The 24,286-nt window shown below is 38.4% G+C and overlaps 2 protein-coding genes across 2 annotated transcripts; one reads left to right on the top strand and one right to left on the bottom strand.

The window, feature by feature from the left end:
* Positions 1-659: 659 nt before the first annotated feature.
* Positions 660-1,761, bottom strand: FAM237B (family with sequence similarity 237 member B). Its single transcript, XM_062494799.1, has 2 exons — positions 1,380-1,761; positions 660-685 (listed from the first exon to the last, which is right to left on the bottom strand). Exons 1-2 carry the CDS (start codon positions 1,759-1,761, stop codon positions 660-662), a joined length of 408 nt encoding a protein of 135 aa, XP_062350783.1.
* A 10,321-nt stretch (positions 1,762-12,082) lies between these two features.
* Positions 12,083-24,244, top strand: GTPBP10 (GTP binding protein 10). Its single transcript, XM_062507751.1, has 10 exons — positions 12,083-12,198; positions 12,634-12,827; positions 12,921-13,012; positions 14,041-14,185; positions 16,677-16,750; positions 17,664-17,716; positions 20,606-20,713; positions 21,212-21,289; positions 22,206-22,329; positions 23,118-24,244. The coding sequence occupies exons 1-10, from the start codon at positions 12,166-12,168 to the stop codon at positions 23,342-23,344; spliced, it is 1,128 nt and encodes a 375-aa protein (XP_062363735.1). The 5' UTR covers positions 12,083-12,165; the 3' UTR covers positions 23,345-24,244.
* The last annotated feature ends 42 nt before the right edge of the window (positions 24,245-24,286 follow it).

A 24,286-nucleotide genomic window follows, 5' to 3' on the forward strand; every position in this document is an offset into this window, starting at 1 on the left:
AAACTACTGCTATTCAGACCTTGCTGCTTAGAAAAATACTTTAATTAATCCATAGCTTAGACTAAGCAATGATAAAATAATGATAAAATCTAAAGTCTAGATTGCACAGGACATTACAATGAGCATAATCCCTCCCTTAAGCTTAATGTCTCACCTCTTTTTTCTTTTTCTTTCTTGCAGTTCCTAAAGTTAATAGTGTGTGCAAGACTATGTATAAAATACATTTGTTTGCATTTTCTCTGTTGCATAATATATAAAAATATATTGGGTTTCCATCAAAATCAACTTTTAAAAAGAGAATTATTGGAAAAGACAAGACTCCACAAAAATATGACACATCCAGACTTTAAAACTTACATGGGAAAACAAAGGTGTTGACCCAGAACATTTTCACACATGCAGTAAGGAAAAGGCAAGCTTGGTAGACTGCAACACAGGAAAGCGAAAGTGACAGTGTGGGGGTTCATGTACTTATCAGGTTATGAGTGATTAAGTACTTTATACAAAAAGAAAAGTAAAAAAAAAAAAAAAAACAAACCAAAAAAAAACCTATTGAACCATACCAAAGGACTTGTTCAAATATCTATAATATACATTGTGATTTTGTGCTCCTTCGTTTTGATGTTGCCTTAAGTATCTTCATTTTCTCCCCTTTTAGCCTAAAATGGATTGGTGAAAGCAGACCCTGCAAGATTATGAAAGACAAGTAGTTACTGTCCAAGCAATATGTTAGAAATGCTTTGATTAAATAATCTTCATGTTCATTCCACGAACCTGAATCATCTGACAGGGTACATCAGAAAAAAGCCTATTGCAGGAACAGGGGCAACAGATCTAGGACTGATTAGTAAGATATAAAGTCACCTACATGACCTCAGTTCAGACTCAGACCTGATCATGATGACCAGAACCTGTCACTGTTTAGTGATTCACAGTGACCGTGACATCACAATATATGTCAGTAGTTTCAGTAGGCAGAACAGGGCTCAAGCTGTCAGGGAGTTGAGCTTCCCTTCTGCAGAACAATGATTCCCCAAAGCTGAGACTGAACTCCTAATACCAGGAAACTTTCAGTATTGTAATTACTTAATAAATGTATTGTCATTTATATCCACACGGCGATAAACAGAGAATGCAGCATCCATTTCCACACACTTCCACATGCATGCCCAGCAATTTTTACACTTTGTCAAATACAGAAATGTGATACCCTAACTACTACTGTCTTGTGTATTGTGAAAATAGCTACCATTGAAAGATGCAAACACTTTGGACAAGTAGAGACAGAAAATTGGAAATTATATTGAGTTGTCTAAACAATGAAGGGTGAGGATGGAGCATTGATTCAGTTCAATTTTAGTACCATATCCTATAGTTACCTTCTAAAGTTCTGTGTGAGTATGAGGAATAATATCTGGGAGATGTTAATTGTCTTCTGCCCATTCCATGGGATCTTGAGAGGACACAGTCTACATACATATCCCAGAAGTTCTGGGCTAAATCATTGAAGAGTTCATTGTGCTTGGGCTTAGGGGACTCTTTTAGGAACATCATGAAGTCCCAGAGAGCAATGACTGTATCTGCTACCTTGAGTTTCTTCATTTCCACCAGCCCATGGGACGATACCTCCCAGCACTGATGGTCAATCTCACGCAGGCTTGGAGGAGTTTCTTTTTGATACTCTAGATTGGCATAAACCAAATTCACTATCAATATGCAGCCCAGCTGAAGATACCACCATCGTTTCCATACAAATTCCATACTTCAAGAAGATACCTGAAAAGAAGTGTATAAAATCACAGTGATTCTGATGTTACATAGTTCATTGTCACATAACTCTCATGGGTACCCCAAGAGATAATTTATACGTATATTCAGAAAAATACTTTTTTTCCAAACCATGGAATAAATACCAGTCAATGAACCCTAATGCTGGAAGCTAGGTTTGAACCTAGAAATTGTTAATGCCATCTTGAATGTGAAAACCTGAAGAAAAAAGTTTGAAGTGACCACAGCCACTGTCAGAACTGCTTCTAGAGACCAACACTTCTTGCTTTAACCTCCCATGCTTGGACTGTCAGTAAAATAGGTTAATAACAGATGCTTACAGAGTCCTAGTGGTATGCTATTTTAAGTTACTGCAAACAAATAACAATTATAAACAGCCAGTCTTTCATGGAAAGTTTGACTCAGAAAGATGGTAAGAAAGGAATGGTAAATCAGACTGCACAGTATTGGGTGAGTGTAGGCATGTTACAAACTCATGCAGCAGCTGTTGCAAAACTGGAAGAGGGAAAATTCCTTTCTGGCTTATATTAAAAAATTAAGATTTTGGGATTATTATTTCCACTATATATGCAAAATAGAGAAACTATCTGGAGAGTTGGATATGGAGGAAGCAAAAATACAGGAGGCATAATGAGAACTTCAAATGCTACAGAATATGTATTCTTTACAGAGATTCCCCCTGGGAAAAAAAACAGTCTTCCTACGATGTGTATTCCATAACTTTGAATCAAGTTCAGACAGAACAGCACTAAAACACCTGAATTTTTTTTTTATCAGGCCTTTCTATCAAGATAAAGTACAGTGGAACAGGAGAATAAACATAAAGAGGAAACCGTTCAAACAAGAAAAGCATAGGAAGAAGTCTGAAGAAAAAGAAGACAGTCAAAACTTTCAGACAGTGCCTTTTACTTCGGTATCCTAAATCAATTCCATTTTAAGTAGTTGGTGCCATGCTTATTCCCAGAGTTTCCAATTAAGAGTGTAAAATATAATTACAAAAATGATGTGAGGTTTTGTACAGGAAAAAAAAAAAGGCAACATTTTGGGCATCTGTGCAAATTTTACTGGCAATTTGGCCAGAATTACAAGTGTGGTCTTCCACTCAAATATCTCTGGGCACCTTCAATATTAAAAGTTAGTCTGTGGTATCTTCAAAGTGCTAACACACTGACATCCTTTCTGCAACTCCTAGTAATGCAGTAAAGAGAGAATAATCCATAGATCATACAACATTTATATGAAAAGTCTGTAAGAATACAGAGTTGAGGTGACACCATGGAGTTCACAGTCATACCAAACTGGGTCAGGAACCTGGACAGCTTAAAATAGGCCTTTTTGCTCTGGCCTCAAGGTCCTGGGATGATTTTTGGTTTGAATGTGTAATCACACTGCTGCAGCCACCTGAGGTCCCCAGTCATGTATTCCTTTACTTCAGCTTCAGAACCCAAGGAACTGAGCCAGAGAGATACTCTCCAACCTAGCTCCTTCCTAAAACCCCGGCCAGCTACATTTCAGCAGGCAGCAGGTTTACCTGCTTCAGCATCCTGAGAGCTTAACATGCATTAGTTTCTCTTCTTTGGGTTCTTAGAAAACTGGTTCCAGCAAACAAGTAGGGATGGAAATGCTTCTCTTCTTGCTTCAAATTCACTAGGCACCAGCATTCAGAGGAAGGACACATTGGCAATTTCCTACAGAGTAGGAAAACGGCAGCCAGAAAACCACCAACACTTTGAGTTGTTTTGATTTCATGTTTTAATCCAGCTAAAAACTGAAATGCTAAAGGCCCATTCGAACAGCACAAATAGGAGCAGAGACCACAACAAACCTCAGAGACTTTGAACTGGTAACTCCCACTATTCAGTATAAGAGAGAGGAATTTCACAAAGGCAGTAACTAGAACCACAGCAGAAGTTATACTTACAGTATTTAAGCGAGGAGATTGGAAAACAGTAGCCGTGAAAAACAGAAGTCAGCCACTTGGAAAAAAGGAAGGACATTCATGAGAGGGCTGCAAGTGCCTGGCAGCTGCTGGATGCTCCGGGGATGCCGAGGTTACAGTGCACAGGGACGACTCTGCCACTGGCTAAGCAGCAGCAGCAGCAGCTGAACTCAGGTCAGAGGAAGGGTGGAGGGAGCTGTGGCAGCCCCACCTCTTTCTGCAGCAGCACCCAGTGTCAGCCCAGGCTGGGCTGGGACCTCACCTGGAGAGACTGCCTTCGGGGGTGGGGGAGTCTCGGGTGAGGGAAGAGGAGGGGCAGAGGGCTGGCAGAGGGAGGAAAACACAATGGACAGCAAATCCTTCTCCTAATCAGGAGCATGAACACTCATTTAATAAACTCCCATTCATAAACCTAGGTTTCCATGCATGTTCCTGTTTGGCCACCAGAACGTGCAGGGACGATGTTCAAAGTAATGAAAAAGGACAAATATGTAATAGAATTGGGTCTCTTAGGGTTTCACAACATGCTTTGTTGGAGTTCAACATGACAGGAACAGCCAGTCAGTTTTTTTCAAGTAGAAATGTAGAAATTTCTGTCTAAAAGCCAATAAATACAATGTTTAAGCACAAATACAAATCTGCTACAACACTACAAATGACTGATCACAATAATTATGTATCTCCTCAGAGCCTTACCAGCTAAGCTATGTCAACACTGTTTCAAAATCCTGCTTCAAAAAGTAAGCCATGTTTGAACCTACATAACTAAATAGAAGGAAGTGTCTGGAAGACCGGCATACAGTTAGCTTATCTCTGAACTCATTGTATCATTGAAAAGAGCTAAAGCTCTTTTAGATGTCATTATTCCTTGAAATTCTAAGGCAGTGTTCATTAAAAAGAAATTAAAGCATTAGAAAGACTTCACAAGGAATCTGCCTTTTAGTGAGCTCCTTTGTATCACTAATGAAAAAACAGCATTCAGTAGTAAGTTTCCAAGTTAAGAAAATGTTCTCTTTTTGTTAGCTTGGTGCACTATCAAATTTATTAGTGTTGTCAATCTCACAGTGAAACTGCCAAAATTTCAAAGGCATTTAAAGGCATGTAAAGAGGTTGGTAGTTCCACAGCTGCTTGGCTGTGACATCAATCCCTTCTCATTTCATTCCAGCTTAAAACATCTAGGTGTAGTAGCACATGATACTGGTGCAAACACAGTGATTTCCTTCTACTCCTACCTCCACTGAAGACAGCCTTTGATTATATTTCTTCATCCTACAGGTTTATTTTTGTCACTTTCCTCTTGCTTTTCCTTTTTCTAGTTAAATCCACCATTGTCAGTCTTAAAAAAGGGTACTTGCAGAACACACCTATACAAATCAAAATGCTAAGGAATAGATTTTTGTTGGAGAAATCCTTTCAAATAAAAACAGCTCTTTTTAAAATACCACATCATCAACAATGTTCTCTTAGGAATCTACTTGAAAATTCTTTGGTAATATCTAAAAAAATCACATGTCTAAGTGAAAAAGGTTCTGAAGGCTGACTTCTATATTTTATTTTCCTTTCTGATGTTATCCACTTTGTCAGTCGTGTACTGAAGATCATCACCTGTTGGAGAATGGCCCCTGGAACAAGGATGAGCCCATGAATTCAAGATGGCAGAGATCAAAATCATTGGCCACTAATAATCCTGTGAAATTTTACATTAAGTTTGTAGGATGGAAGCATCATGAAGACAGTCACTGATCATGTTTATTAAGTTAGTCATTAAAATTTCTATTTCAGAACAAAAAAAAGTCAAGGAATGTCAAGAAAAATCAATCTGTGACCACCTTTATAAAATCTAACATACCTAAAGCTATGTAAAATCTTGGGGTGAAGGGGAAAGTCCTTAAAGCAGAAAATCTATCCACGTACTTTGGAAAGATTTTTGAGCTAATGTCTAAAGTATAAATGGGATTTAGAGGAAAAATTGTGTTGTGTTCTTAATACTGAAGGGTTTCCAAAAGAATTCCAAATCTGCAGCGTATGCTACATATAAACCCAAGGACTCCAGCACAGCTGCTTGACACTGAGTTTTATTAGATGGCTCATATGCCTCATAGTAAAAATGTCTATTTTTGTGATTTTTAATTTTTTAGTTGATAGCTGAATCTGGGCAAAATAAAATGTTTCCCTCAAAATTCTTCCTTTCCATAGCATGTGTTTTAAACTGTTGTACTTCCACTTATTCATTCTATTATGGCAGCTGAAGTGTTTCCATCTAGTGGGACTTCACTGTACTGAAGAGTGTATCCTTGGTATTGGTTAAATCTCCATATCTTATTCCATAAAACTGTAAAATTAATACATTAATATTTTACAATATTTGGACCTTGGGTATGTTGGTGAAGTTATTTCTCTGAATTAGAAAGACCACTATGCAAACCATGTGCACATTCAGAAAGGCAAGGCAAGAAAAACTGACTTTTGTTTCTTGATTATTTCAACTCTACTTTAAATAAAGCTATATTGCTAAAATATTTCAGCTTAATTTCTACGTATTTCCATCAAAGTTAGTTCTTTTCTAGACTGAGAAAAACACCGCATATAGCACAAATGTCAAAAAACTGCTGATGGAAGTTTTAAAATTCTTGGGGGAAGAGATTTTATGGCTTCTTCTTGTTAGAGTTGATGACAGTACACTATTTAGGTTTTTATAATGTGAGAGAAAAGAAACAGAGGAGTAAAACTGATTTGAGGTAGCTGTACCCTTGTGATTTTCAAGCAATCATATACAAATATGTGAAGGACACAGTAAGAATGAAAGAACAGGAACTGAAGCATAATTATCACAAAGCTCAGAATACTGACTATGTGTAAATCAGTTTGGAAACCTTTAAAATGCTACCAGCCTAATGTGACTGAATCATATATATCTCTCTGACATAGGCACACTGGTACATAAACAGGATTGATTCACTGAGGATAAAGAATTGAGTCACCCTCTGCATCACTGATTAGCAGCTTCTGAAGTAAAAAAAAATGATAGATGTTCTGCCATCAGGCTTGACAATGAAGTGCTCACAGCCCTGTTACTGTAGATGAAGTATGGCATACCCAATGCAAACAGAAGAGAAAGGTGACAGAGTCAGTCCTGCCCTGGCAAACAGAGTCTCTTCAGGAGACCAGATACATTTTTCAAGTCAGGTATTTGGACAGTGAAACATCTAAATATCCTCCAACTTCAGAGTGTTAAATGATTCTGTTTCAGTAATTCTTATAAATTCTTAGCAATGTGTGATGAGCCACTTAATGTTATAAAAGGTTCCAGAAAATGCACAATGCCATATTTCAAATTAAATGTTGCTTAATTCCCTGCTGGCATGAGCTTGTTGGCATAAACTTGCTCTCTGTTGAAACAAATACTGTGTTATGTCAATAAATTTAACACCTTCAGCTAATAATATATAGGAGACCAGATTTTCTTTGTTTCTGTTTTTTGAGGTCAAGTTGTGGATTGATTACATAAGATGAATTAACACTGGCTAGTAGCTCTGCTGGCATCTCTGGGCTAGTCTACACATTAACACGTTAACCTCCTGCTGCACACTGAATCTAAGGTTCTGCTAAGAGGACCAGCTTCAGACCAGGCTGCTCTTAACAGTTGTAAGGATTAAATTCAAACCACAACAGCAGAACACAGTACAAAACCAGGGTGTAATTTGATACATACTTGTACTGGTATCCAAGGAGGGCTGTGGGTCTATGACTTCATCCTTGAAGAACTATCTAAAACTTACTTGCACTGCTTTCATCTCACTTAGAAGTTCTTTTACTTATTTCCTTCTTTCTATTCTTATCTATAGAATGCTGACATCATTAGCTTTACTGAAGTCACAGTAACACAATCTAACTGTTGCATTCGTAAGGACTTCTGAACCTTGCCTACTATTCAGAGAAAACTGACAGGTCGTTCCCATATTATTAATCATAAATCTGGACAAAATGTTCTGCTGTTTGTACTATGAATTGGCATGGTAACACAGAACAGGAAGATCCTCCTGAATGACAGGGACTAGTTCCCTGCCACTACAAAAAAAAAGCTCTGTTGTACAATCACCTCATACATTCATCAAGTGCCATATTAAAAATAGAAATATTTTTGTTCCCACTAATTCCATGGAAAAGCAGTTTCGTTAGTCAATTGCAGTAATGACTAGAAATATTATTCTGGTTTCCTGATATATTTATTACTTAATAGTACATGTGTTTGTTCTTGTGTCTTTGCCCTGCATTTAAATGGTTTTCATCCTTCGTGTTTACTTTCCTGATTTATTTATAGACAGCACTTATGTTTCCTCTCTGGTTTTGTTTTATTGCAGTAAACAAGCTGAACCATCCTAAGATCTGTTCTTTTGAAAGGCTCTCAAGGTCTCTGGTGATGAACCTAATTTCCCTCTAGCCCTCTCTTAGTTCAACCTTAGCTGTTATAGAACAATTGATTAGGTTTTCACAGTATTTCACAAATGAGATTTTACCAGGGCCTTACACAGTGACATTAATACCTCCCTACATTTAATGAAATCCATCTCCTGAGATACTTCCTTGTGGTGGTTTAATCCCAGGCAGCAACTAAGCACCATGCAGCTGCTCCCTCGCTCCCTCACAAGCAGGATGGGGGAAAGGATTGGAAGTGTAAAAGTGAAAAAACCTGTGGGTCAAGATACAGACAGTGTAATAGGGAAAGCAAAAGCCATGCAGCAAACTAAGTAAAACAAGGAATTCATTCACGAATTTCCATGGGCAGGCTGGTGTTCAGCCATCTCCAGAAAAGCAGGGCCCCATCACACATAACAGTGACTTGGGAAGACAAATGCCACGACTTTGATCTGTTCTCCCTTTCTTCTCCTTTCCCTGGCTTTTTTTACTGATCATGATGCCGCATAGTACGGGATATGCTTTGGTCAGTTGGGCCCAGCTGTCCTGGTTGTGTCCCTTCCCAGCTTTCCATGAACTCACAGCCCACTCACTGATGGAGTGGGGTGAGGAACAGAAAAGGTCTTGACTCCATGCAAGACCTGCTCAGCAATAACTAAAAAATTCCCTGCATTATCAACACTCTTAGCACAAATCCAAGCCACAGCCCCATTCTAGTCACTCTGAAGAAAAAATAACTCTATCCCTGCCAAAAGTAGCACTTTCTGTAGTAGCATTTCTGTACTTATGGTGATTCCCAAGTATATCTCATTCCCAAATTTTATGAGCATTCTCTTACTGATTTTATCAGGACTACTACAAAAAATATCAAATAAGACCATCCTAAAACAAGCTCTTTAAGCCTGATGTCTTTCTTTTCAACCTTCTTTGTGGCTATCTCATTTTTCAGTTTCTCTTCTAACCCTAGTGTACTCATTCCTTCCCAGGTGAAACCATATATCCAATGTTTTTGGGAATTGATACAACAATTTTGAGTTTTTCCAAAGCTTTGCAGTGAGACTGAGACCATGTTTCAGGGTCTGTGGTTAGGCAGGTCACTTTTCTTCTTTTCAAAGATAAGCAACTACCATCCAAGTTCACCTGACCTAACTTCAAAGACTTAGAGAGATGGGAGATCACAGGGAGCTGTTCTTGATGTGGCTTGACCTCTGGAGACATCCAAGTACAGAAGTGGAGTCTCGGCCTGCAAGTCCTCAGTCAAATGCCTCAAGGACAAGGCCAGGCCCATATCTGCTACTTTCCAGCCACGACATTATTAACTGATCAGTTCAAAACACTTCCCATTAGATTTTACATATTACCTGCTTCAGGACTGCCGATGTGGTCCCCATGATCTGAAAGCACAACATGGGAGCTCTGAAGTTTTTGCTGTGGTAATAATTTCTGTTCTGCCATTCACATGAACTTAAATGTTCTGCTGGGCCATTTAGAATATATAAGGCATACCACTGTTTCCTATATATAAAAAATATATTTTATTATGTAGCAGATAACATGAATTGTTATTTTTAGTATTAAATTAGTGTAAATGGTAATGATTTTCCTCAGGCAGCTAACCGGTGCAATCAAGAATGTAAAACCTTGTGAAAAAGCTGTAAGAAGGAACAGAAAGGTATTTACTTTATTAAGAGGATTAGTGCTTTAAAAAAACACAGAAAAATAAAAACATGCTCATATTGTCTAAGAAACCTTTATTTACAAAAAAGAGGCTTGTGAAAGAACTTGGGGGTGATTTTTCTCCTCTGCTCTCGTGAGACTTCACCTGGAACAGTGTGTGCACTTCTGGTGTCCCCAGCACAAAAAGGACACTGAGCTCTTGAAGCAAGCCCAGAGGAGGCCATGAAGTTGCTAAGGGGACTGGAGCATTTCCCCTCTGAAGACAGGCCAGGAAAAACTGGACTTTTTGGCCTGGAGAAGATTGTGTTGAGACTTCATAGTAACCTTCCAGTATGTGGAATGGCTGCACAGTGAAGGTGGAGAGGGACTTATCGAGAACTGTAGTGACAGTACAAGAGGCAACAGGTTAAAACCAAAAGAGGGAATATTTAGGTTAGATAGACAGATAATGTCCTTTACTGTGAGGGTGGTGAGGCACTGGCACAGGTTTCCCAGAGAAATTATGGATGCCCCATCCCTGGAAATGTTTAAGGCCAGACTGACATGGGCTTTGGAGCAACCTAGTCTAGTGGAAGGTGTCCCTGCTCATGACAGGTGGATTGGAACTGGATGATCTTTACAGTCCCTTCCAACACAAACCACTCTATGATTTTTCCACCAATTTTACTCTTCAGACCTGATTGATACCACAATTTACAAAATAATTTCTTATCCATGACCATTTAAAAAAATGAAAAACGTTTTAAGCCTTATTGAAGCCATGTATTTTTAACTGTTATGCTTAGCCTGCAAATTAGCATAATTTAAAGGTCAGGTCTCAATTTCATGAAGGAGAGCACACCAGCAATACGACCAGCAGCTTTTAAAGGGTCCAACTGCTTGGGGACAGCCATCAGTAGATGCTGTCTGGAGCCAGCACCCAGGTTCCAAGGAGAACAAACTGCTGGAGAGCTCTGCTGTTAACCAAAACCTGGCTGCTCCTGCAGCTGGGGCTCTCCCCTCAGGCACTCGTGTTGCTGCCAATTTGGGGACTCTAAACTCAGAGTCAGGTTTCTAAACCTTTACTTTCTAAAGGAGACATAGTTTATTCAGTGCAGGGTGTGAGGTGGAAGTTTTCCATAAATCAAGCATATCAATTTTCAAAACTTTACACTACATATACATTTTAGCAAGCAAGTAAGTCACAGTTCATTGGCCGCAAGTTATCTAGTCATTAATTAGTATCCTATCTTCTATGGTTTAAATTATTTCTTCTCCTATACTAATTAGTCCACATACTCAGTTTTCTATTGTTTTGATTTGGGGATACTGGTGGTAGACATGTTTCACTGCTGGATTCTAAAGGCCGTGAACTTGCACTACAAAGGGTACGGGGGACCTGTGGCTCCAGCCAAGGGACAAGAGACACAGCAGGTGACAAAAGATAGCCAGTGACATAGCAGGAGTCAACGACTCAACAGGAATGTGCAATAAAAGCCCAGGTGGTCCTTGTTATAGGTGAATAGACTCAGGCCAGAGCCAACACGGGTAGAATCAATTCCTAGTTTATTAAGCAAGCATGGGTAAGTAAAACAGTGCTGGGTGGCCAGGGAGTCCGCGCTCCGCCAACGGCTCGCAAATTGGACACGGCAATGTATAGCTTATACACAGTTTATGTTCCTGTTCGGCAAACCTTTTTTCCTCCACCCTCCCTCCATCCCGTTATCCTTTGCAATGCGCCTGCGTGTCCTGTTGCTAGGTGGTCGTTTAGCCCTCTGGTGGTCGTTGAGGCTGAAGGTCTTAGTTTTCCTCAAGTCGCCCTGTGGTTGTCCGACGTGTGCAATAGGGTATTATCACTACATTCTACCATACTTGTCTTGCAGGAAACTACAGTGCAACGTTTGTACAAAGCTTATCGAAGTCATCATGCTAGCTTAAGCAGTAACAATCTCTGTATGTGGTCTTGAGCAACAACCCATTTTCTAACAGTCCTTTGCCCAGGCCTCCTCCTTTGAGGTTAGGAGACCCGTTTCACTGATGAGGGAGGGCCCTGTTTCACAGCCCCCTTCTCACCCTCTGAAACTCTCTGGACGATTTGTTAATTCCCTCTGGGCCCCTCGGCCCGAGGCGCGGGCCCGGCCGTGTGAGGCGCGGGGCCCGGAGCAGCCTCCAGCCCCTCAGCGGCGGGGCCGGGCCGGGCCGGGCCGCGCCTGCGCGGCTGCAGGGCCGCAGCGGGGCCGGTTCTCTGCCCGCGCCGTGCGGTGCCCGGGCCAGTCCGCCCTCCTGTCCCGTGCCCTCTGCATAGCCACCGGCCTCGTCCTGGGCCTGGGCCCGGGCCCGGGCCCGGGCGGCGGCTGCTGCCGGCATGGTGCGGTGCGGCGCGGCGGTGCTGCGGAAGGTGAGTGCGGCCGGCCGGGGGAGCGCTGGGGAGGGCGCCGCAGGCGGCGCTCGGCTGGCGGGGAGGGCTGAAGGGAGGCCGCGGTGCCGCTTACGGGGCCTGTCCGGGAGTTCTTGTGTGCTGGGTGGCGCAGGCCGGACCCGTCCCGCCGTGCCCCGTGCCCCGCTCGGGCCCGTCGGGGTTGTCCCTTGGCCGGCGGCACACGCGGTCTCCGAGCCCGGCCCGGCCCGTTCCGTTCCGTTCTGCTGCCCGGGGCCGTGAGGTGTCGCTGCCGGGGAAGACGTGCTGAACATTCATTAAAAACTGTATGCTCTGCTTTCTGAAGTTTCATCTACTGCCATGAAATATTAGTCCAACCGGTTTTACACACGTTTCTGTGAAAGCGAAGTATAAACAGCACGTAATTAACTGATGTTGGAACTGTTGTTTTATTAGTACAGCAACTTCATAGACGATTTGCGGGTCTATGTGAGAGGAGGAACTGGTGGAATGGGTTATCCCAGTCTGGGAGGGGAAGGAGGAAGAGGTGGTGATGTCTGGTTCGTTGCCCGAGAGAGGACTACCTTAAAGAGCATTAGGGAGAAATATCCCCAGAAGCGATTTCTAGCTGGAACGGGAGCCAACAGCAGGTAAGAATCTATTTAATGAAAACAGTTATTTACAACTTTTCCAGAAAGCAAAATGTCATCTTAAGTTACTAAGCCTGGTTTAATTTCTCCCAGTGTTAAAAATCTAAAAGGTGAAAAAGGAAAAGATTGTGAAGTTCATGTGCCTTTGGGAATTTCAGTTCTTGATGATGATGGCAAGCAGATTGGTAAGAACATTTGCTTTGTTTTAAGATATCTAATGCTTGTTACATTTCTTTTGATAACATCTAGTGGATTTCTAATACTAGGAAGTTTTAAGGTTACATGTTTTCTAAAATATGTCTGTGTTTTTCTTTGTTTGGCCAAAGGGTTGACAAATGCACTGTAAAAATTGTTGGAAAAGCAGGGACCTCTTCCAGAAATTAGCAGTAGTTAATTTGTATCACTGCATACAAGTCCTTTGCTGTTGGAAACAAGTGTTAAAGGCTGGAAGCCATACTGATCCTCCACAGAATCATTCATGACCTCACATAAATTATGTCTCCATAAACCTAAGTAAGTGGCCCTATATATTTACTGAATTATGAAAATACTTAAAAGACAAAGATCCTTGCTGAATGTGAACATTTTAGGTTACTTTAAATGCATATGTTTTTTACTCACTGGGAAGATCTCTTTCAGTACTCTTGGACTAGCTCTCAATGGTTCCTTTACAGTTTCTCAGAGTTTTTATTTTCGGACTGTTTATATTTAAAAGTAAATTCCCAAATTTCCCTGGTTTCAATGTTTAACTAAATTGGATGTATTGCAAGATTTGTTCAAGATGCAGGCATATCAAGGGGCTGAAGATATCCAAATGTTGTGCTTTTTTTGTTTTAATTATTCAGACCCTAAGGGAGATACCACAGTCTGCATCTTCACGGAAAAATATGAACCATCTGAAGGGACCCACATTTCTGTCAATGCATATTTTTCATTATTTTCTTGAATTCAAATATTGGAGTGTTCAGAACCTTCATATTTTGCCTGCTTGCAGTTTTCTTTATGTGACTGACTGTATGACAGAGAATAATACTGGGGTGTGATGGCTTTCATTTGTTGCCAAACAAGGAAAATCACCATGACCTTTTGAGGGCACAGTTCTTGCAAGGAAGCATAGAGAAAATCGACTTGTAACTGGAGGCATTTAAATGGAAAATCACAACTGAACTACTGCAGGGGATTGTGTTTTTTTCACTAACAAATTTATATTCAGGAGAGCTTAATGCTGCAGGAGAGAGATTTTTAGCAGCTCGTGGAGGTCTTGGAGGTTCTTTGGCTACAAACTTTCTGCCTTGCAAAGGTCAGAGGAGAACCGTTCACCTTGATTTGAAACTTATAGCAGATGTTGGCTTCGTTGGGTAAGTACTGTGGTTTGAAAACTCTTATTAGAAAACAAAGTTGTACATTTCCAATTCAATTTCAGAGAAACTTGAGAGTTTGGATGATGAGTGTTAATTGTGCATTTGCATTTCCATGTAAGTTATTTGCAGTTTGAAAAAATCAGGTTGACTTTAAAGCTATAAAAATTAATTTTAACATTTTGAAAGTATTTGTTGTGTTTTGGTGAGTGAAGGGCTTCAAGAATCAGGATAATACATAATTAGTAATATAATTGTATTTAGCAGTTGCAGTGATGGCCACAATATTATTAGCACAATATTTATTAGGTAGGTAGGAGGGGCAAAACAGCCAAAACCACTGCATATTGTGTGTTTAACTTCATGGCACTGGCACAAGGAGATCCTTTCAGTAACAATTCTGAAGAGAATTGCATAGGTTATGTTTCCTACTCTCCCAAATAAATAGCTTGTAATGTTGGAAGGAAGTAATTACAAACTAGAGCAGTAGGACTTGCTTATTGATGTTGCTGCTTTATAACAATGCAGATAAATATAGTTTTATTTGGAGAAAGCTTTCAACAAGCTACACTTGCACTGTAGTACAACAGTTGTTCTATTCAGCATCTGCTAACATAAATTAGCCCTGTGGTCCTTATTAATAAAAAACATAGGAAACATGAAATGATGAGTTTGAGGTGGAAATAATTTACTTGGTATATACCAATAAAAATGGAAACTTGAAGACAGCATATATTTTTCTCTTTTTTGTTATTAGAAATAATTTTGTTAATAAAAAATTTCTCTGAAGTTACATAATTTTCAATTGGTCTTCAGTAATGACATGACAGATTTTTTTTCTTGTTTTGATCAGTGTGAAAGTAGATTTTTATGATGCTGATGCTTCTTTAATCTTGTATTTTAGCTGACCATTTGCCTTCAAAATGGATACCAAAATCATTATCAGTCAATTAGAGAAGCATATAATTTTCTTATTGAGAGTATGAATCAACCTCCGATAGTTTGTGGTTGCACTTTGATCTCTTTGTGTTTGCTACTTTTACCTTTTTTGTGAGTGGTTTGCTGTTAGATCAGGTAAACAAACATGTAGACTTGAGAAAGGCCCATCAAGTTTGGGTACAGGTTGTGATGTGTTAGTCTAGGTTGTAATTTAAACTTCAAAGAACGTCTTCTACTTCAGTGGAAGCAAAGTGGTCTCTTGAGGGTATGGCCAGAGTAACCTTCTGGAATGTGTTTAAGACACCTTTCAATACCAGAGTGTATGAAAATTGCAGACAATAGTTTCCCTATTATAACAAAAGTTATTAGGTTGCTTTCTTTTTTTTTAAGAAAGATTTATGTACAGCCCCTTTATAAAGGCCTGTAATGTAGTACCAGCCTTGATAACAGGCCATGGTTCTCCATGTATTCAAGTGGAGAGTGTTTGGTTTTCTGTGGGACACCTGCCTTTGTATCTTGAGACTGTGTTGAGTTGTCTGTAGACAGTTTTCTTTTATCATGCTGTGATGAATATTTATGAATTTGACTGCAACAAAAGTTTTGTGTGGACTTTCTGGATGGAGTGTATGCTAAGAATAAGGACTGTAGACTATCCTTGGATGCCAGTATTAACTCAATGTTTTACGTGGATCAAGGCTATTGTGCCTTCTCCAGCTCAGGTTAATCTTTAAAACAAGTGGGTGTTACGATTTCAGTCCTCACTGAGGTTTCCATCTCAGTGGGTAGATGTATTCTGTGAAGAGCTTTTGTAGAAGCTGGTGTATCCCTTAAGGAACACTTTTGTGGTAGGATGCAGGTATAGCTATCCCTTTTAAAGGGAAAATGTTACAACAGTCAGGTGTTCACACACCAGCTGCTAGGTGTTCTTTTAGGTTTACTTGGTAAAAAAATAGGTTAGTACTAATTTCAGGAACCTTCATACAATTTTGCTGCCTTAAAACCGTGCATACACTGTGCACATGTGTGTTTATATACACAGTGTCACTCTCTCTGAATTCACATTTGCTTTGCTATGTTAGCTAAACTCTAGCATAGGTATCATTGGTACTTAAAGTGTAGACTTTCATAAACCATGATGTGTATGCTAAGAAACTGTAAATCCAACTGATATGATATATTTGTATGACAGCTTTTTAGAATGCAAGCATATTTTACAAAATTAGCTATAGCTGTGAAGAATGAATCCAAGTGTACCTGGATGGTAGTGCTGTATTTTTGCCTGAGTGACTTTGAAATATTTCCCTTAAATGTATTATACATGTATTTACATAACTCTCCTGCCTGCATTCTTAAGAAGCACTGTTTCATTTAGAAAAATTATTCAGATTTGATGTCAAAAAGTATATCATAATGATCTGAGGTTTGTTCATTTTGTAAAAGAAAAAATAGTCTGGGTAGATAAATGTGAAAACAAGTTGATAGCATCAAAGCATAAATGTACAGGAATCATATAGGTGTTTATTCAGTGTATCAATCCTGACTTTCCTTCTAGGTTTCCAAATGCAGGAAAGTCATCCTTGTTAAGCAAGATTTCTCATGCCAAACCTGAGATTGCAAATTATGCATGTAAGTTCATACTCTTATTTTTAGAGCAGTAATACCTCCTGAGAGCAAGAAGTTTTTTTACTGACTTGCTTATAATAAAGCTTTATAACAAAGAATATATCAATGTTGCCTTGCTTTTTAATTACAAGAAATATTTCAAGGAGGTACTTGCTGCCCCAGCGTCCAGTTCCTTTACCCACCTCAGTTTTTCATGTATCCACTCTTATAATGTTTCAACCTGTTAATGCAGGGTCTATTTAACATTTATTTTTGTCTCAGCCCATTTTATTGCAACTGAGACTCTCTGTGGTGTGTAATATCCTCAGTCTACTGAATATGTACTGTCAAGTTCCTTTGCCTAAACATCTTGTATGCTTTAGAATTTGCTACCACTTGCAACAGAGAAAATTTGGAGGTTTTAATCTGTCCACTGAAAAGTGAACAGAATTTTTTTCGATCAGTAAATTAGAATTAGTTGTCTGGTCTTCTTTAACTAAAAAATAAGAGTGCGAGTACTGATAATTCCTGCTGACCTTTTTGCACCATTCCCAATTCTCTGTAGTCTTTTCTCAGTTTGAAGAATCCTATCTCACTTTACCTTTCATTGTTTTATCGCTGTTTGGAAGCTAATCCATAGTCCAGGTGATAGTTTTTGTGTCTGAGACTTCTGCACCTTCACTGTTCCCATTTTGGGATGACTGGAGCAGAACTGCAGAAAGAGACAAGACTTGGTGACTTGTTGAAGCACTGGATTTTTTATGGTCTAATTTTCATCTTATTTTGCTTTTTCTTTATTCAATTTTTTTTTTTTGCTATTGCAAATTTGTTTAATTAAATTCGCTGACAAAGTGCTACAATATTTAAATGTTTTGTAACTTTAACTTTTTTTATATGTTAAAACCAGTTTTGTTTTCTTCCTGTCCCCTTGCTACAGTCACAACAATACAGCCTGAACTAGGAAAGATCATGTATGCAGATTATAAGCAGGTTGGTATGAAACTTCACTCTGATTGTTTGTTAAAGTTGTATGAAGTGACTATGTTGCTTAACAGAATTTCAGAAAGAGAATGAAAACTTGTATTTTCATGAAAACTTGTAGGTATTTTCTTATGTGTTTTCTGTAATGTGTGTATGTCAAATGCAATTACACAGACTTAACAGGAGTTGTGGGAAAACTATTGTTTTATGAAGTAATAGCAAGAGAGTTTCATAGTCAAGTACAGTATTATGATGAGAGAGAGCTTATTTCAAGTCACTTTAATAAACTGCCTCTCATTTTCCCTTTCCTTCTTTCTATTGTTCTAATCCTGATTTACAATCTTAGAGTTATGGAATTGAGATTGTTGAGTCCTAGTATACTCTTAAAAGTTTCAGGCTTGGAGAAAATCACTGTTTCAGTGACCAGCCTGTTATTTTTATGCAGAAGAAGCAAGTTTTCTTGCCTATACAGAGAGCTCTGGACTGAGTGAGTAATTTTCAGAATGCAAGTAGTGGCAGATTTATCCAATAGCTAAAGATCTACATTGGTGAATGCCAAGGAGTTTTGTGATTATAACCCTGTTACCCTAACTTCTTGTTATGACTTTCAAGGTTGGCTGTTCTAACTTTCCTATAGTTTTTTTGTGTTTGTGGGGTTTTGGTTGGTTTGGTTTGTTTTTGGGGGGCATTTTGTTTGTTTGTTGGTTGGTTTTTGTTTGTTTTTTGTTTTGTTTGTTTGGTGGGTTGGGTTTTTTAATTAAAAACTGAAGTAAGTATGACATGATAGTGATTACCTGAACAGCCAGGATAGTGCACTACCTGAGAGGTGAGGCACCTGGGTCCAGTTCCTTTTGTGGCAGGCTGTGTTTCTGAAAGACTGGTGGAGTTATAGCCCTACCACCTTAATTTCTGTGAACTCTGTTCCACCCAGCTTCTTCACATAAAAGTTGTCAGATAATTGTGTGGTGCCTGGAATCCTTTTCACAGTATCAACTGAGGGGGAAATCAGTGCTAAATGAGAGAGGCTAATAGATTTTGGAGCCCAGCTTCACTTAAAAGTTGCAGCAAACGTCTTCATTCCTCAGGCTTGACTCTTCTTTGATGTGCTTTTACTTTGTTTTTGAAGTGTATGATACATACAGCACTGGACTCATCATTTTCAAGATAAAAGGCGAGTGCATAAAAGGGTTTCAGATGAGTTAACCAGAAAAACACAACCCTCAGATATGAAAAGACAAACAGTGTTTTTGCTTTGAGAATCAATAATGCTAGGGAGATTCAGTAGCTGATGCTTGAAACCTTCATTTAACAAACTTCAACAAAAGTGTGTATTAAAGAAGGTAAGTCTAGTTTGTCTGGTTCCCTGTAGAGATGCAGTATGTGTAAGGGATTTTTTTAATATTCATTTTGTCTGCTAGTTTAGTGTAGCTTATGCTGAAATCTATGCTGCAAATGACGAGAACTTTTCATAGCCCTTTTAAAAAACTGTCTGCCATGAATGAGGATCTCTTGCTCATAGTGGTGTATCTTTCTTCAGCAAGAGATCTAAGAGATTGCACTCCTGCTTGCTTTTCTGAAGTAATTTTCTTGTCATAGCCAATGATCCTTATTGTTGGCCATTTCTACAGTTCATGGTTTTTATACCACAGTATTGGGTGCTTTATAGGGACTATATGGACAAAATACCTGTTTTCTGAAGTCGAGAGAACTAGGGGTTGTGATCACGGGGAGCTTCTGAAACTGAAATGACAAAAGCAACATAATTAAGAGCAATAATTGAGGTGTCTTTCCTGTATCACTCAAGGGACATTGACTCATTTTTTAACTACAGAACACTGATATTTTTAAAGAGATATGTAACAATTTGCTCACTTTATTTTCGTACAATATAAAAAAGAAAATACTTGCAAGTTTCCTGGTGCTGTCTGTCATTACTGCTTGGGAAAAAAAAAAGACACAAAAGTAGAGGATCTGAGTAGAGTTGGGTTTCAGGTCTCAATACCAGATCATGAAAACTAGCAGAAGCACTTGCATTTTCTACCAGACTATCTGAGCAATATCTGCAGAGTATCTGCAATAAATAGCACACTGGAAATTTTATGGTACGCTGGCTTCAGGCATAGTTCAATTTAATCCAGTTGCTGTCTAAATGGACATTAGATAGATTTGAAGTCCTTACCTTTGCTCTTCTTTACTTCACTCTCTGTCTTAGCTTTCTGTGACTTACTGAGTAACTATTTTGGGGGTTTCATTATTATTCTGCTCTTTTTTCGGTCTACCTCAGCTGTCCTACAGCCCTCTCAACCAGCAGAGAAAAACAACAAGGTCCCTGTCCATTGTGGCAATCTTTGCTGGGCTCTGGCTGGAAGCTGATTAATCAAGGTCTCATTTGAGCTGAAGAGCAAAAGTCAAATTCTTTTATCTTCTCATGCTCAGGGCAGCAGTGTTAAGTGGGTTTGTATTTGTAGTAATGATACTCTGTAGCCACAAGGAGCAGACTTTATTTTGTTTCCCAGTGACAGTTTGAATTCTATACAAATGTGATAGCCTAAGCCGCTCACCTTTCAGAATCTGTTTTATTCTTAGGTAATAGCTAAATTTTGTGAGATCTCTGCTGAGGTATTATTACCCTCTATTTTGTACTTTGCAGGCAGTTATAAAAAATAGACAGGGAGGACATGAGGAGCACCAGGTCTGTGTAATAGCAGCATTTTGTTTATCTGCTTCTAATGATAGATTGTAAATGTATTGAAACAGCCAATGCCTATTATTTTGTCTGGGGTGTTTTGTTCATGTAAAGTGATAATCACTGTTGATAGTTGTCCAAGTTTGAAAATAGTTTAAAGTCCCTGGGTTTGCTTACTGAAAGTATTTTGTTGGAAACTTTTGTTTTCCCAGATATCAGTAGCTGATCTCCCAGGACTGATTGAAGGTGCACATGCAAACAAAGGAATGGGCCACAAATTTCTCAAACATGTAGAAAGAACCAAACAGCTTCTCTTAGTTGTAAGTTAAATAAAATTTATAGTTTATTGAAATCAAAGTGCAATAAATAAAATACATCTTAATTGCAATGTAATTGGAATTTAGAAAACCATTTGTAATTTGCATGATTATAATAAATGTAGCTGTAATTCTGTTTACAGAATGGAACACTCAAATGACTAATGATAAATTAAATTCTTAAATAGAATTTATAATTGAAAATTTCCAATTAATTTAGAACAGTGAAGTATTCCAAGAATAACAAAAGCGTGATTTTTTTTTTCCTGCAAGATTCCCACAGAAGTTTAAAAACCTGACCTTTGAGAAACACTGTATCAGAATTAACCAGTTTGTGCCTCCAGCCTTTTATGTTTCTTTGCTGTATAGTTGCCCTCCATTATTTGCCCAGGAGTGAACACATGGCCATGGACATTCCAGGGCAGAGTAGCTGATGGAGAGTACCTTGATACTGCAACATAATTTTGCACCACAAAGCTTGTTTTTGTGTAACTTTTTCAGGTTGATATTTCTGGATTTCAGCTGTCTATCAAGACTCAGTTCAGAACAGCCTTTGAAACAATATTGCTTCTAACAAAGGTAAGTTCTCATCTTTCTGTATACAGTTGTAGTTATGTGTTGTGTCAAGAAAATGGCTCAGTTTTGATCTGATGTTCTGGATTTATAATATGAAGCCCATTAACAAAGACATTATCCAAAATGATAAAGTCTTTATTTTTACTTGTCCAGTAAAGTTTATGTTGGGTACCATATAATTATTAATAGAATTGATTAATCTATGCAGCACGTGGCAAATTTCTTACAGTCAAGTTAAGGTAAAAAGACATGCAATTTTCAGTTCCCCAATCCAGTAGCATTTTAAGAAGTAGAAGTATGTGGTTACAGTTAAAGCCCTGCCTTCATATCCTTACTGCATAGACTAACACAGGTAAGACATCAGGCCCCAGCTTTGCAACATTCACTGTTTCTACCTCTTAACTTTGCTTCTGATTAAAATAAGACATATTATGTAATTTTAAATGTATCTCTACCTGTGTGACTTAAGTTGATGAATCTTCTAAATTTCAGGTTTTGCTGTTTATTTTTAGTTTATTCAGGTTGTGATTTTCTAATGTTAAAGTGTTTAAGAATTGTAACACTCTAAATTATTTTCTTATATATTTGATAGATCTGAAGTTTTTTTGGAATTGAGTTTGTGATCGTGGATGTCAGAATAAACAAAACCAAAACTCTCATCCTTTTTGTAAGAGGCATTTCAAAATAAGCTAACCTGTTTACCTGAAATCTGTCTTTGAGCAAAACATGACTGAATCACTGAACATTATTTTCCTCTGTGCTTTAATATGTCAGCCTTGAGCACCTGAGTCAAACTCACAGCTGCTTGGGCAAGAAAGGATGTTTAGGCAATTAAACAAATGCAAGAGGAGATGAAAAATCCAAGTAGCACTTGTTAAACTACAAATACTTACTAAGGGAAATTTACTTTTCTTTTAAGGAACTGGAACTGTACAAAGAGGAGCTTCTAACAAAGCCTGCACTTCTTGCCATTAATAAAATGGATTTGCCTTGTGCAAAGGATAACTTGGATGAACTTATGACACAACTAGAGAATCCTCAAGGTACATGAAATCCCAGCAATAACTTTTCATCAAAAGTAGTACTAAGATTTCATATGGATAACTCTGCATTGGTAGAGAGTGTTTGAATCTGAAGTCAGCTATTAAATTTCTTATTTGAACATATGTTTAAAATAACTTCCTGCATTTAAAGCTCTGTTTATATGCAAAGCTCTCTATTTATTGTATTGTTTGTAATGGCTTCACTGTTGGGAAAAGATTGTAATAAAATAGCAGTAGCCCAGATGATCTTTCCCAACCATGATGTGGGGAGTAAGTTTCCAGTCTAGGTGTCTGGAATAGGAGTAACCTGCATAGAACATCCCCTTCCAGGCACTGACATATATACCATTTGGCATGTGACTTTGGCCTAAACACATGAAAGTTCTGGACAGGTCTATGTAGGTTTACTTAAATCTTGTAATTACCTTGGGGTGGATTGCTTTCTGTTTCCTGGAGTGTAGAGAAACCAGAATGGCTTAAGACTATATTCTCCCATATTCTGCAGCTTGAGATTTCTTTGTACTCATTGGAAGAATGAGAATAGAATGAGTATAGAATCTTCTCATGGCAGCATTAAGAATTGTATGACTGCTGTGGTAGGGCTTATTTTCTGAGATTTTAGCTGTATTTTAAAAAACAAATTAAGCAGATAATATGTATATTAATTGAAGTTATGTTTATAACTGTAATTTATTAAAGTTTCTTTTCTACATTTAATTGGATTTTATGGGCTTTGTAGTGATACAGTATTTGGGGATTGAACTAACTCTTTCAATACAATTTCTCAGACTTCTTACACTTACTAGAAGAAGAAATTATTCCAGCAAATACTCTTGAATTCAGAGATGTGATTCCTATATCTACATATACTGGAGAAGGAATTGAGGAACTCAAAACATGTCTAAGAAAATCAATAGATGAGCAGGCAGAGCAAGTGAATGAAGACTATCGGAAAAAGAAACTCCTGCTTTTACAAACTTCCAAAGAACAACCTAATAGAAACTGGCATTCCTGAATGGATCCAACATATTTTAACTATGCACATGAAGCCTTTTTGTGCAGACCTTCCATATCATTGTTCCCTCTTCCATCATTGCCTGTTTCCCTCCATTTGTTTAGGCACTTGGGAAAGAGGCAAGTTTTTTTTTCATTTATGTTGGCTGCAAAACTCAACAATGTAAAAACCAAAGTATGTGCAACTCAAAGCACCGCTTAACAACTGATCCATGGAATATTTTTTGCCAAGTGAGAGGAATGGAGGGAATATAACCTACACAAAAGAGCAAGTTCAACAGCTACATGTATCCTGTGGGCGTCAGAAGAACCAAGGGAAGTTTCTGATGAATTTTCAAGGGCATGGGACTTCTAAGGTGAACCAGTTCTGCTTTTTGTGACAGGCATTGGATTGTAGGGGCTTTGTTGTTGTTAAGGATTTAAAGGAAAATTTATAAGTGGCTGCAAGGAAGTGACTTGTAGGAGCACAAAAAGCAAGACTAATTTGTAATGTTGGAGATTTCTTGACTCCTGCTGGTGCCTACTGTAGCCATCTTAGTTGTATAGATCCTGCTGCCAAATTCCTGTGCTTAATTTGTGATTAACTGCCTCATTTTATGGAGTTGTTGAGTTTATGTTACATTTCAGTGAAGAAAATGGCTTCTTCTCAACAGAGCTATACATCTTTGGAGATATTTTGAGCTAGATTTTGTATTACAAGAAGGCTCATATTTTACTTGGAAAAAAAAACTGAAGTCCTTTATTGTCAGGATGTTTTCTACTTTAAAGCTATTAAATGGATTGCAAAGCAAAATAAGATTGAATACATCAAAGCTTTCTAGTTTTGTCTAGTTTTGTTTTGTAATATATGTATCATACCCTGCTTCTTTAAATTTTGTTAAAGCAGTCACTGGGAAGAAAGGTATGGTTTCTCATAATGCATTTATCATCGGTATTGGTTCTT

The sequence above is a fragment of the Cinclus cinclus genome, chromosome 1 (assembly GCF_963662255.1).
Source record: "Cinclus cinclus chromosome 1, bCinCin1.1, whole genome shotgun sequence".
NCBI lineage: Eukaryota > Metazoa > Chordata > Aves > Passeriformes > Cinclidae > Cinclus > Cinclus cinclus.

What these genes read in the sequence shown, in the direction of transcription:
- FAM237B (XM_062494799.1), bottom strand. Translation starts at nt 1,761, where the DNA reads ATGGAATTTGTATGGAAACGATGGTGGTATCTTCAGCTGGGCTGCATA. An exon ending in CTCACACAGAACTTTAGAAG is followed by an intron (nt 686 to 1,379) that starts GTAACTATAGGA and finishes ATAATCTTGCAG; the next exon opens with GGTCTGCTTTCACCAATCCA.
- GTPBP10 (XM_062507751.1), top strand. Translation starts at nt 12,166, where the DNA reads ATGGTGCGGTGCGGCGCGGCGGTGCTGCGGAAG. An exon ending in GCGCGGCGGTGCTGCGGAAG is followed by an intron (nt 12,199 to 12,633) that starts GTGAGTGCGGCC and finishes TTGTTTTATTAG; the next exon opens with TACAGCAACTTCATAGACGA. An exon ending in TGAGATTGCAAATTATGCAT is followed by an intron (nt 16,751 to 17,663) that starts GTAAGTTCATAC and finishes CCCTTGCTACAG; the next exon opens with TCACAACAATACAGCCTGAA.